The 13782-nt window shown below is 46.7% G+C and overlaps 1 protein-coding gene across 4 annotated transcripts in view; it reads left to right on the top strand.

Annotated features, from left to right (window-relative positions):
• KCNAB3 (potassium voltage-gated channel subfamily A regulatory beta subunit 3) overlaps positions 1-13782 on the top strand; it is a 74204-nt gene that overhangs the window by 21077 nt on the left and 39345 nt on the right. For 2 of the 4 annotated variants that reach the window (XM_088446121.1, XM_088446124.1), the window contains exons 3-8: positions 1238-1275; positions 1429-1508; positions 4748-4792; positions 4922-4966; positions 7577-7620; positions 10738-10824. In XM_088446121.1, coding sequence (XP_088302247.1) covers positions 1238-1275; positions 1429-1508; positions 4748-4792; positions 4922-4966; positions 7577-7620; positions 10738-10824 — 339 coding nt within the window. The remainder of the gene's footprint in view (positions 1-1237; positions 1276-1428; positions 1509-4747; positions 4793-4921; positions 4967-7576; positions 7621-10737; positions 10825-13782) is intronic. The other 2 variants (XM_088446122.1, XM_088446123.1) reach the window with 2 other exon arrangements.

Genomic DNA, 13782 nt, shown 5'->3' with positions numbered 1-13782 from the left:
CGGAGTGAGAGAGAAATTCTCTCACTCCGTGGCTCACTACAAAAGGGGTGGCTGTCGATGTTGATCGACACCTCGCCCCGTTTTGTAGGCGTGGCGGGGGGGTGGCTTCACAAACGGAGGCGTTCCCAAGCGAACGCCTGCCATTTGTGGGCGGCCCCACTGACATCACCAGTGATGTCAGTGGGAGAGCTTCCGGGTCTGTTAGAGCCAGAAGCTCTCTGGGGCTTGCGGCCACGAGACCCTACCACAAGAGTCTCGTCGAAAGCCCGATGGTCGCGATGGTCTTGACCATCGCGACCATCATCCTGGCCGCTCGCAATAGCTGTGGGTGGTCACCCACATCTATGCGAGCGGCCAGGAGGCCGCACAAAGGAAAAAATAAAAACGCCCTGATTCAGAGCGAGCGCTCTTTCAGAGCGTCCGTCTCTGAATCAGGGCCTATATATGGAATGCATCGCATTCTGGGTGTTGGTGAATTTTGGCAGCATCACATCCCCCATAGAAACCTGTGGGGGTGCGGCTGTCTGGGTAAATGGAGGGATCATAACAGAAACTTAACATTTGTGGTTAACCCCCGAAAGCGGGTGTTTTCGGGGATTAAACCTCAAATATACAATGAGAAATGGGCCCCTATGAGTTATATCACTCTGGTGTTCTCTTATGATATTTTCTAACCAAACTGCGGCAGCAACATGTTTCCTATTGCTACGCTGCGGCCATGATAGAAAATCTGTCATAACGCTGCGTAATAGTAAATAGGGACGTAAGTCTCATCAGTTTTAATGATGAAGACGATTGTTCCACCTTAGTTCCGTTTACATACGATACATTGTGCATAACTCAATTCATAATTCAGATGTGGAATCAGTGCACAGTTACATCTTCTGCTCATCACTTTGCTACGTTCATCTCTTAGGGGTTTAGCTGCCCCCCTGCCTACCCCCTTCCCGCCCCCCCCCCCCCCTGTTCCGATGCTCATGTGGGGGAATAAAGCATTTCTTATTGTTGCAATCCGATGCAAAAAGAAATGTTAATTATGGGGTCTAACACCCGATAATTAATAAATGGTCTCCTAAATCTGGTCCTTAGCCCCTCTCCATGTATTCTTCTCTATATATTTAGGTTGCTGTCTGCTGCCTCCCTTGTGATCTATCGCAGAGTGTGCCGTACTCTCCCACCCTATAACGCTCTCACTATTTAACGCTCTTGACCCCCCCTCTTTCTCCTCCATCTGCAGGCACCTGGGTGACGTTTGGATCTCAGATCTCAGAAGAGGTAAGGGGCGGCAGAGGAATGATCGGGGCAGGGGGAGATCGGTGGAAGGAAGAGGCTCCATATGGCTGTACTGTGTGAGAGACGTATGGAGTGACTGAAGCATGGAAAAAAGACAGCTGCGGTCTATAACTTTGCCTGTTTATGCCTCACCAGGTGGCGGAGAATCTCATGACTGTTGCCTATCAACACGGGATCAACCTGTTTGACACTGCGGAGGTGTATGCGGCGGGCAGGTAGGGCTCGAGCCCTGGAGACAACCTCTTTGTGTCAGGGAGGAAGAAACATACTGTACACACGTAGGGAGAGTGTGTGGGGGGGGGGGATGGGGGATACCCAGAATCATAGGGGATGGTCTTCTGCTAGAAGGATTAGACAAGCCTGAGGTCATTTACTGTAGTAAGAACACCCCTGCATCTGTTCCTGTCTATGGGCTTGCCAGTTTCTACTTAGTACCAGTATGATTATTTATTACTCTTCATTTATATACTATATTACCGAGGATAGGTAATCACTCATCAGCCCCTGCTGCTCCATTCAGTCCAGTTCAGGAGATAGCGCTGGTGGGGTGACAGATAATTACCTTTGAATAGCCAGATCAGTTGAAGCTGATTGGTTGCTATGGGTAACTTCTCCACTTGTCCACTTCTCCACTCTATAGAAGACTTGATACATCTCCCATAGTGCATGAAGATATAATAATGGCATTTATAATGCGATCATTATCAGAAACTCGCTGGCAGGTGATTACCAGCTGATGCATCATCACTTCTGGGTTTATGACCCTGGGTTGATGTAATGCGAATGTGCAGCCCTTGGGCTTCGCATGCAATAGTGGCCACTACTGGAGAGGGATCTTACAGACCTTTCAGATCCCTCTCCGGGTCTCTCTACAATATTGTAGCCAGTAGCTGTGGGTGTCAAACTTGGTGGATCCAGCCAGATGGCAGTACTGTAGGAACCTAGCATAGGGAGTGCTCTACTGCGGAACTGCTGCCGACCCTGATCTCCTAAATTTAGGAGAACCTAACATGATGTGGGCAAATCTCAGGGAAATAAAGTTTTCTGAGGTTTTACTGCAAATTAAGTTTATATACATTTTGCCACCCTTAATGATGGACACACGCTTGGCTGTATAAGGGAACACTCCAAGGTCCATGTAGGCCAACGCAGAGATCAGTTAAACAAGTCAAAGTAGAGACACAGGTAATCAAGCAGAGAACCTCTCAAGGTCAGGCCGGCTTAGCACATAGGTAAGTAGGGTAATGTAGCAAGGGCACGATAACCGTGTAAGCCCCAATTATAAGATCAAGGAAACAGGATCTCCGGGGTATAAATAGACTAGTGCTCCACTGATGGATCATTGGTTATGAAAAGTGAGAAGCTCCTTGGTCATCTCTGGAAATAACCTCTCTGATAGGGTAACAAGCCAGTAACGGAGAGGCCCTGGCCAAGGTTATCTCCTGACAGTTTGGACATTCTATACAATCTCTGAGCACACAGAGCTACTGTATGTCTAGCTGGCTATTTGCCCTTCTCTAAGGGATGTCCTGTGGGAGACTCTCTTAGGATATCATTGATAGAATTCTCAAGGCAATCATGGACCTCCTCTTCAGGTCCCGTACATCTCTCCTCTGAGCAGTAACAGCCGCTCATTGTATGCAGCGGGTACTGCAACTTGTTCTCACACATTCCTGAATCAACAAATCTTTCCACCCAGAAAGAATTATCTACAGCCTTACTAGATCAGGTCCAAGATTGGAGAGTGTAGGAAATGTATGTTCCTGCATCATCAACTCAATATCATCGATTCTACAGTATCTGTTCTAGTCCGATCCTGTAATCATCAATTCGATTTCCAGTCTAATAAAGTTATCTCATTCCTGTACCTGCCTTCGGTCCACCACTACCATCAGTTCCACTGCTCCCTCTCTTCTCTCAACACATGAGGAAGAGCTGGCTCAAACACTCCAGCTTCATTTACACCACCTCAGCCTCCTACGTCTGTTCCAGCCAAACCCAACCCTCAGACATGACACATCTGTTGGACAAAACATTTAAATTTAGGATTGGGATGGACAAGAGTGAGAGCCGAGGTAGCGAGGGTTTGCAAATGCACAAATTCAGCTTTCGCAACAGGTGTCCAGTGAAGTGGGACTTCCTCCTGAGCGAGAGCAATAAATCTAGAGAAGTTTTCATTGTTTTCCATAGAGGTTTGGAAAACCTACGTGCAGACAGGTCATTACAGGAAAGACTTTATATTGCTAGGATATATAATCAGACTTCTGAAGGACATGATCTGAGAGTTTTGATTTGTGTCTTCTGAAATTCACACCAATCTGGTTTAATGTATAATTAATGTTGGCATGGTGCTCTTGAAGATGGGAAAAGATCAAGATGTCATCAAGACCGGAACTACACAATAGTTGAAGGCATCATCAATAAAGAGCTGGAATGTTGAAGGACATCAGTAGATCTTCATAGTGCCCATAACACATCTAGATGTGCTAGTCCACTCATCCCTTGGTCTAATACGATTGACGACTTCGTAGTTGGGTGAAAGAGTATATATATATATATATATATATATATATATATTCTAGAAATGCTGACCAGATATTCGGTGGAATATACACACTATATTGACTTATTCCTGTCTTGATTCCTATTGCGCCGGAATAACACAATTCTTCATAATTTTGATGGGAAGACAATAAGGGCCTATTATCTGGATAATGATTATATGGACCCAGCTACATACCCAAATTAGGGAACCAAAGATCCTGACTGTGTACCCATCTCACCCCTTTAATAACATAATGGGGGATCTACTGTCCTCCAGATCTGTAGGCAACCAAGCTGCATAAACTGCCTGCCCATTGCACGTTAGGAAGCCGGAGGAGAGGGCAATGGGTGGATAAATGGAAGAGGCCGAGTTTATCTAGGAAGATCTAAACTAGGGGTTTTAGTAGTATTATTATTTATTTATTTATTTATTTATTAAACATATTATTCCCAGCTAGCTGGACATGACGCCCTGGACCTGCCCACCAGCTTCTGTATAAACAAGAGCCTTATTGCATGATAAAAATTGAGCAAGAGTCACTTATATATTGTACGGCCAGTTCTCTGTTACAATATTACAATGGCTATTGTATGCACTTGATATTATGCAACCTCAAGGCTGATTGGTTGCCATAGGCAACTTCTCCACTGGCACACTCCTCCACCCTTTTCACTGATTCATACATCTACCCCTCTATCACGTGTGTGGGCAGCCATGCTGGGCAGCCACTTCTACGCCACAGAGAGGCACAGCAAGAGGAAGTCATTTTCCAGGCTCGCCATGGGCAGCCACATGTGAGACTGTGTTACGAGGAGGGAAAATCATTAGAAAGGTGTGAGGATGAGAGTGAAGGTGTTTAAATATGATGGCGACCGCTTCCCTCTGACTCTCTGCGCACTTTCCCAACAGGGCAGAGAAGACTCTGGGAAATATCCTGAAGAAGAAAGAATGGAGGTGAGCGATCTCTCTATATCATCTAGCCTGTAATATACACACACCGGCCAATCTATCAGGTTCACCAGACAAACTAACATCAACTCTACTTCTCTGTTTTAATCTCTCTGTTCTCTTTTCTTCCTGAAGACGTTCCAGTTATGTGGTGACCACTAAAATCTACTGGGGAGGACAGTAAGTGTCAGAAATGTCCTCGTTAGAAGTGCGACTCCCCTCTGCAGACTATGGCAGACGCCAATCCCCTTGGTGCTGTTGTAGACCTAGACTGCTGGGATCATTACGTTGCTATTGTTCATTGACTCCATAAAAGCATGTGACTGACATTACGCTGACTCTCTAATCCATAGCTCCTTACATTGTGAATGGAATACACAGAGCTGGGATAACATTGACTCTCTAAGCCACACATATAACTGCTTCGTGACTTAGCCACATATGGGAGTGTGCATTGGCTGTCTAATATACATAGCGAGGACTGCATAGTTTCTAATTCACAGAAGTAGGTGTTTATTGATTGAAAACTGCATATAGAACAGTGCACTCAGGGCGTGATTCAGAGCCGGACGCTATTTGCGGACGGTCGTTCTGAAAAAGGGGCCGGATATTTAAATTGAGCACTCGCTCTTTGCGGTCTGTGGACGCCTCTATGTCTGAGCGAGCGTCCAAAAAATGCGCTCGCTATTTTGTAAAGACGCCCCTTTGCCATTCGCATCATACGTCATCTCCTGTATTTAATAGATTCATCGGGAACATCGAAAAGCATCTGAACTGCTCGCAGTGCTTGTGGTAGGTTTTACTTCCCGCTATCACTGCGAGCAGTTCAGGCTAAAAGACAACCAAGTGACATGGTCGATGACGCTGCTTTGTTAATTATGCACACCCATTAAACGCCGTTTTGAGCGTTTGGCACGCCTGCGTTCGGATCTCCACACCCCCGTTTTCAAGCACCTTCCCGTTACCACCCACAAACGGTACACTCTGTCAATCAAATTAACAGCCCCTCGCTGTTTTACGAGCGCACGATTTCCGACCGCAATGACTGGTTAGCGCATGCACATTACGACCCATATGCATGCGCAGTTGTGCAAACATCGCTCAGAGCGAACGAGCGGCCGCTTACGAGCGGCTCTGAATCAGGCCCTAAGCACGAAGCACCCGCAGGGCCTTACGCGGAGGCAGAGGTATAAGGAATCGCAATCTAATTCAGGGCCTCATTCAGAGATGGACAGATTTGCTGAGTGCGCGCACAATCGGCTGCGCAAATCCGTCCCTCTCCGATGCAAATGCAGAAGGAGGTGTCGGACACCCCCTTGCTGCATTTGCAATCCCATCACTGCGGAAGGACGTCGCAGGCTGGGATCGCCATCGAAACCATCATGGCCGATGGTCGCCATGGTTGCTCCTTTGGTCGGGCTGCGGGAGCTGAAGCTTCCTGCATCCTGACCGGGTGCTGGTCACGTAAGAGGCCAGGAATCTACATCCGTCGACGCGGCCCCTGGCCTCATCCCTCCTTGAAAACGAGGGGTGATATGCCCCCCCTTTCAGGGAATGGTGACCAGACATGTCCCCGCTCCAACCTCCAAACACCGCAGCATGTCAATCATGCTACGGCTCGGGGGGGAGGGCGGTCTGTGAGCGAGATCTCAGGACCCTTCCTACACATGCGCAGACCCCTAACAATCGGAGATATACATAAATCATCAGATGAACGTACATCTCTGAATCGGGAAAAAAAAAGTATAATATGTAAATACTCCCAGCACCACAAATGTGTTAAACCCACTACAATGACCCCAGTTCATATGATGCAACTCAGAAACCCCAGTTCACATGTGTCACAGTACCCCCCACGCTGGTGATGTAGCCCTCCTGCTAATCTAGCTCTGCGCAAGGGATGTGGTTATGATACCTACGTACGGGATACCGGCTGATGAAATCCCGGAGCTGGAATCCTGACCTGGGCATCCCCAACGTAAGTATAGTGGGCCGGGTTAGGTGTTAGCCTCCGGGGGTGGGGTGGTCAGGGATAGGATGTATTACCATTGTACTGGATTAACAGCAGGGCAGCCGGGGTTAATGGCCAGATAGAGCATGATAGTAAGTAGCCAAGTGGATAGGAGCATGTAAAATGTGAATAGTAGCAGACACAAATAGGAAATTCTATTTTAACACATAAAAATGTACATGCAGGCCACTCCGACCCCTCCAGGAGGCTGCGGTTGAGAATTTTCGCCGGCCATCTTAGTTGCACTTAGCAATGACCACATCATGCCCTCACTGTACTTTGGCCACTGCATGCCTCTGGTCTTGGCCCCCTAGATATCCACCATTGAAAGCCACATTTATGACTGCAAAAGGTTTAGATTCTTAAAATTTGCGCATGAGCCAAAAAAAATATGAAAATTGGGTTTCCAACTGTCTCGGAATAAGGCCCTAACTCGTCATCATATCACTTGCTGCATTGCCACCTAGGAAAATTTCTTCTCACCGCCCAGCCGGAAACAGAAAGGGTATGTGTGCACCTTGTGATTGGTCCCCCAGCTCACGCACACTCTCAGCCAGTGTCACAGAACCGCCTCATCTGGCAGCCACATGACTCCGGTTAGGGAACGGTGACAACTATTTTCCTTAGTGTTGGTGCACTTCTCATGTATGTGTTTCAGTTGGACCTGAAGTGCACATTGTAATTTACAGCCTCTCAGCTACATGTCAGGGCAAAGTGTCCGCTACAGCAATAACACAATTCTCTATTTCTTTCCACGGTTCTCATCACCGTCTCCCCAGGGCAGAGACTGAGAGGGGTCTGTCTCGGAAGCACATTATCGAGGGTGGGTATCCGGTAACCAGTAGAATGTGGCTTCAGATCACTTACAGTATATGTATTACTTTACATGGGCCATCCTGCAACAATTACTAAAGTCACTGTGCTACACTGTTGTCTGAACAGCAAGAGTACTTTGCATGATGTATATAATTCTTTTTGTCTGTTTACTGTGTGGAGATGAAGAATGAGCCTTGTTTACCCCAATTTTAGTGTCCCCCAGAGGGACATACACTGCACAATACTTGGTACACATCATTGCTGTAGAAAATGTGAAGGTACAGTATCTGGAATCTAGCAATGTTGCCATCAACCAATACCAGTGAGCCGCGCCGTGCATCCTGCCGTGCAGTATTGCACTTAATCTGCGATTTTTATACCAAAAATGCTAATCCCAAGGGCCCCAAATACTAAAAGCGACTTTTGGTTGAAGCTATGCTAAATTAAGATGCTAAAATCTGTATTACTGTCCAGGAATGGCTTCTCATGACGGAGAGTCTAAGGCCCGTATTCAATTTGAGCCGTGCCGCGATACTTTAACGCGGCCCAGACTCTCCGCCGACTTCGCCTGTTTTGCAGGCGGAAAAGTATCACGCGCGTGCATGCTTTACCCCGTATTCAATTTGAAAGTACGCGTAAACGGGACCCGGCGATACTTGAACAGGTGGAAAGTACTGTCAGATTTGGGGAAATCAGCCTGACACCCCCCAAAAGATGCTTTGACATAGGGGTTCCCTATGGTACCCCCCCGATTTGGCTTTCTGAAGGTATTTGGGGTTTTTAAACGGGCTCAATATCTGCTAAATAGCGTTTTTCCATACATGCTGCAGAATAGTATTCAGGAGTATTTATTCCAGAAAATAACTTATCCCAGCAAATTTGGGGTACTTGAAAATGGGGGTCAGCATATTTAAAAGTTGCTAAAGTGAAGTTGAAAACATCATGAAAAATCCACCTGCCGCAAACACCTGCAACCCAAAAAAACACTTGGGGCATACTTGGGGACCCCACCATAGTCAAGTTCGCTAGTTTTTAACTTTGTACCTCAACTTTTTTTTTTAACGCCTCCAAAATTAAAGTGATTTCTTGAGGTTTCCAAAAGAGTTTTTTTTTAAATTTTGACACAATCTACCTTTGGGGGACTGTCTGAAGGCTGCACGGGGGTTCCCGCAATGTTGCACACCAAAACCCCAATTCTGCACTTTTTTCCGCCTCCCATTCATAGGCGATACTTTTCCGCCTATTACATTGCATTGACTTTCCGCCTAGGCGGAAAGTCTTTCAAATTGAATACAGGGTAAAACCAAAACAGGCGATAATGATGTAATCGGCGGTAAATTATCGCGGATCCGGACTTAGCTCCTCAAATTGAATTCGGGCCTAAGTCGTGCCATTGACCTCATGCCATAGGGCGCGGAAACGATGGTCGTATGAGGGCACATCTGTATGTGAAGGGGGCTCTTGAAACTTGGGAATGTAACACAGATGTGGAGGATATGGGAGTATTTCCTTCAGATGACTGTGGATACCCAGCATTGAAATCCTTCGCTATACTCCTTAGTACATTCGGTTCATTTTGTTTCATTTGGGGGAAATGTAAATGACATACTTACCAGTGATAGAACAATGTCATCTCTTTTGTTGGGCAGGTAACTATTAATTAGCATCTTAAAATCTAATGATAGCCAAAGTAGGACTGGCCCACAGGTGTACAGGGGAAATCCCCAATATGCCCCACTGCCTGAGAGAACCACCTCCTCCTCTGGGAGTCAGGTTCCAGATGGAGCACTCAAACTATACGTAATTACTCTAGTGTACTCGGTGAAACAGGACCATGGATGAACTTGGGTGGTTGGTTTCTATGGAAACTACACCAAGATTAGTCCTCCTGCCAATCTAAGTGGATGGCTCTGACACATCCCTGCCCCCTCCTTTATAAAGGGTAATTTTTGCAGGCTGACTATGTCCTTTGTAATGCTTAACCAAGACCCCCTGTGATGGCTGGCCACACCCCTTGTGGTGGCTGGTCACACCCCTTGACCTTAAGCCCCTACCACTGCATTCCCTGGTGGGCTCTTCTTGTTCCACTCCGACACTGATGATAGCTGTAAGAGGTCCATAGAATTTAAAACTTCCGCAGCGATACATGGGGAATGTGAAAGATGGGTAGGACTGGCTGCAAGGTCCCTCTTGACCTCGTCTCTTACACCTGACCTGACCTGACCATGTGGAAAGCTCTCTTCACATACATTTTCATGTGTAAATTCTTATGATTATGATTGGAGAATTTGAGATTAAAGGGTATATTTATTATTTATCTGGGCTGCTTTATTAAGCAATGAGTTGAGTATCACATGAGCGAGGAGACAGATAAGGATAGTAAATAGTAATCCACTAAGCAGAGTTAATTGGTAAACCTTATATATAAAAATAGAGGTTCCACCTAACTGCCATTTTTTCCACTTCTACTATTATCTTAGGCCCTCATTCAGAGCCGTTCGCTATTTGCGGTCGTTCGTTTTCTAAAAAGGGGTGGCTATTCAAATGAACCGTTCGCACTTTGCGGACTGTTCATGCCTCTAAGTCTGAACGAGCGAGCAAAACATGCGAACGTAAATTTGAAAAATACGCCCCCTGGCCGCTCGCACCATACGTCATGTCCGCTATTTATTACATTAATCGAGTACATCGACCAGCGTATGAACTGCTCGCTATTCTTTGGGCTGGTTTTTTCAACCACTATTTTGCGAGCAGTTCTGAGTTAAAAAAAACCAAGTGACGTGGTCAATGACGCTGCTGGATTAATTATGCACTCCCTTAAAACGCCCGTTTTGACCTTTAAGCACGCCTGCGATCGGATTTCCACTCCCCGTTTTCAAGCACCTTCCCCTGTTACCACCCACATACGCCTCATTCTGTCACTCAAAATAGCAGGCATTCGCTATTTTGCGAACACATGAATTTCGGCCGCACTGACTGGTTCGCGCATGCGTATAATGATCCGTCCGCATGCGCAGTTGGGCAAACATCGCTCGGAGCGAACGAGCTGCCGCTTATGAGTGGCTCTGAATCAGGCCCTTAGTCCTTTTTTCCATACCGTTAATTGATCTTCACTGTCTGCCAGGTCTCCGTGGGTCTCTAGAACGGCTGCAGTTAGAATACGTCGATATTGTATTTGCAAATCGCATGGATGCAAACAGCCCAATGGAAGGTACAGTAATATTTTTCCTGTCTTTGCTCTCATTCAGTCTGTCCATCTAATGCTTGACTACGGTTTGGCGAAATGCGTTATGAATGTATAAGCGATGTCTTGCTACTGTACATGTATGAAAGTCCAGAAGTCCTTGGATTTTGAAGTATCATAAACTTATGTGAGAAGGTACAGTAGGATCATATTTTTGGAAGTAGGCAGAGGGTAATATATCTGTTTTCGCTGGTGATTGGGCTTCACCCTATGTACTAAAGCCCCCTCAACAGTGATAGTTATTGCAAGATCTCGTTGGGGAATGTCTACTCAATTCCCTACTCAAAGGGCTGCTGTCCTGCTCTTGTCATTGCCGTATCTGGGTTGCGATAGCAAATGCTCCATTGCACATGTGAACCGATAGAGCCAGGTAACGCCTGCACAGATTCATTTCAGGACTAACTGGTGAAGCTATAGGACTCCCCTACCGCAGCCATCGAGTATCGCAGCTGAGTTTCACGGCTTCCCTCACATACACAAATATTTTTATCTGGCTGCTTCATAGTAAATAAGGTCCAAAAATCGGGCTCACAAGGTCATGTCGCTATCCCTGGTGCTGAACTTGTATTCTCTATCATCCACTAGGGGACACTGGAGATGCTTACGCTGGGGTATAGAGGCGTGGATAGCTGGAGCTGGCACTTTAATTAATTTAGAAGTGTGAAGCTCCTCCCCCTCTATTCCCCACCAGCTCTCAGTTTAGAAAATGTGCCCATTGGAGCTGGTCACAATCTGCTGTGCTCCAGCATTACAATTCATTTTTATTTTAATGTAGGTTATTTTTTTTTTACTACATCTTTTACACTTATTAGGTACCCTCCGCCACCTCTCTAAAGGTGGGGTCCGGGTACCTGGCGCCCTGTTCTTAGTAGAAGCAGGAAGGAGTGCACAGTGCTTATCCTAAAAGCAACTGACACCTCCTTATTGCCACAGCACTTTTCTACACACAAGTGTTGAGCTGAACGAGAGAAGAGACCTCTGAGGAGCGCAGTGAGCATCCCCCGTCTCCCATCCCGCCTCCAGACGCTGGCTTAGAGCACTGCTCTCTACGGGTCTTCCCTCTCCCCGCTAGTTTAGAACAGCATGGGCTGTAGAGGGACTGACAGGTGCTGCAGTCAGCGTAACACAGGCTCCCCTCTCCCCACTAGCAGAGTGGCAAGTGGCTGTTACACAGTAGCGGGGCAGTCAGAGGGGGAAGTTAATATATGGCCAGCGTAAGCAGCCGTATTGCGTGCCTAAGGAGGAAGAAGGGGGCGGAGTCTAATGAAACGAGGGAGTGGTGTGAGCCTCCTCCTCTGTTTCCCACTAACCTTCTGTCTCTGTATTCTGTCTCTGTATTCTGTCTCTGTATTCTGTCTCTGTATTCTGTCTCTGTATTCTGTCTCTGTATTCTGTCTCTGTATTCTGTCTCTGTATTCTGTCTCTGTATTCTGTCTCTGTATTCTGTCTCTGTATTCTGTCTCTGTATTCTGTCTCTGTATTCTGTCTCTGTATTCTGTCTCTGTATTCTGTCTCCGTATTCTGTCTCCGTATTCTGTCTCCGTATTCTGTCTCCGTATTCTGTCTCCGTATTCTGTCTCCGTATTCTGTCTCCGTATTCTGTCTCCGTATTCTGTCTCCGTATTCTGTCTCCGTATTCTGCCCCTGTTTAATCATATAATCTGATTCTGTGTGAGTGGCTGTGTGTGTATACCAATGACACAAAGGCTTATCAGAGAACATTTGTTTGTTCCAAATGTAACAACAAACTAACTAAGGCAAATGCTGCTGGCACCATGCTATGTGATTGTTGTTTAGTAACTGATCCCTCTGTGGCTATTACTGTCTCGCCTACCTCTCCATGGGCCGCTGACATTGCAGGTGTTACGGCGGCTGTAACGTCAGAAATGACGGCTAATAGGTTAACCAAATATCTGGACTGCCAACTGTCCTCCAGTCGGGTAAGTCTGATGAGGAACCCCTCGCAACTCCGCGCCGCAGGATTTAGAATCTGCCTCTCAGGGGTTGGAGCCTTTTAATTCTAGCGGTCAGGTAGATCCTTAATCTACCTGAAGAAGTAGTTCTTGCAGCTCAGCTATACTATTTGATAACTATTTGAAGCACAATAGCTTCTAGACAGCTTTCTGTGGCCTGGAAACAACTGGAGAAGCGGTTCCAAATCCACTTAGTTTCCCCTCTGGGTATCCATTTCCATCATCTATGATGGAACAGTGGGAAACACCTCCTCCAGTAGATGTTTCTGTTTTTTTTTTTAAGGAATGCTTCCTGTGCCGGGCACTACGTTACTTAAGGACACTTCTGCTCGCAAGTTGGAATCAACACTGTGATCCATTTACAATGCAGTGGGAGCCCAACTTAGGCCTACGCTTGTTAGCGCCTGTGTTAACAATGCTGTAACTTGTTGGGTGGGCCAGTTGATTACGGGCTTGGATACTTCCAGAGCAGAGTTACGACTACTAGCAGAACTCTCCGTGAGTCAGCAGTTTACAGTACCTGACCATGGTTTCCTGAGATATCAGTCAGATCAGTGCTCGTATGTCTGCTTCTGCCATTTCTGGCCGCAGAGTTCTCTGCTTGCGCTCTTGGCAGGCGGACGCAGAATTCAACCAGGGGATGTAGCTCAGTGGTAGAGCGCATGCTTTGCATGTATGAAACGGGCTGTTGAGGGTCTATGGTTCACGGGTGATATGCTTTTTGGTCCAGAACTGGACAAATGGCTATCCCAAGCCACTGGGGGTAAGTCTTCTTTCCTCCCTTCGACTGCTCCGTCACCCAGGAGGACTTACACTGGTCCCTCATTTCATTCCTTTCATGCACAGCCCTTTAGTTAAAGAGCCAGAGGTACCCCCTTGCACATTAGGGGTGGCAGAGGTAGAGGCCGCCCACATACAGTTGCACATCGACAGGATCAGAAACCAGTTGACC

Source organism: Taudactylus pleione, unplaced genomic scaffold (genome assembly GCF_031769625.1).
Source record: "Taudactylus pleione unplaced genomic scaffold, aTauple2 ptg000393l, whole genome shotgun sequence".
NCBI lineage: Eukaryota > Metazoa > Chordata > Amphibia > Anura > Myobatrachidae > Taudactylus > Taudactylus pleione.
The sequence above is the reverse complement of the archived record's forward strand: the minus strand, read 5'-3'. Positions and strand labels throughout refer to the sequence as shown.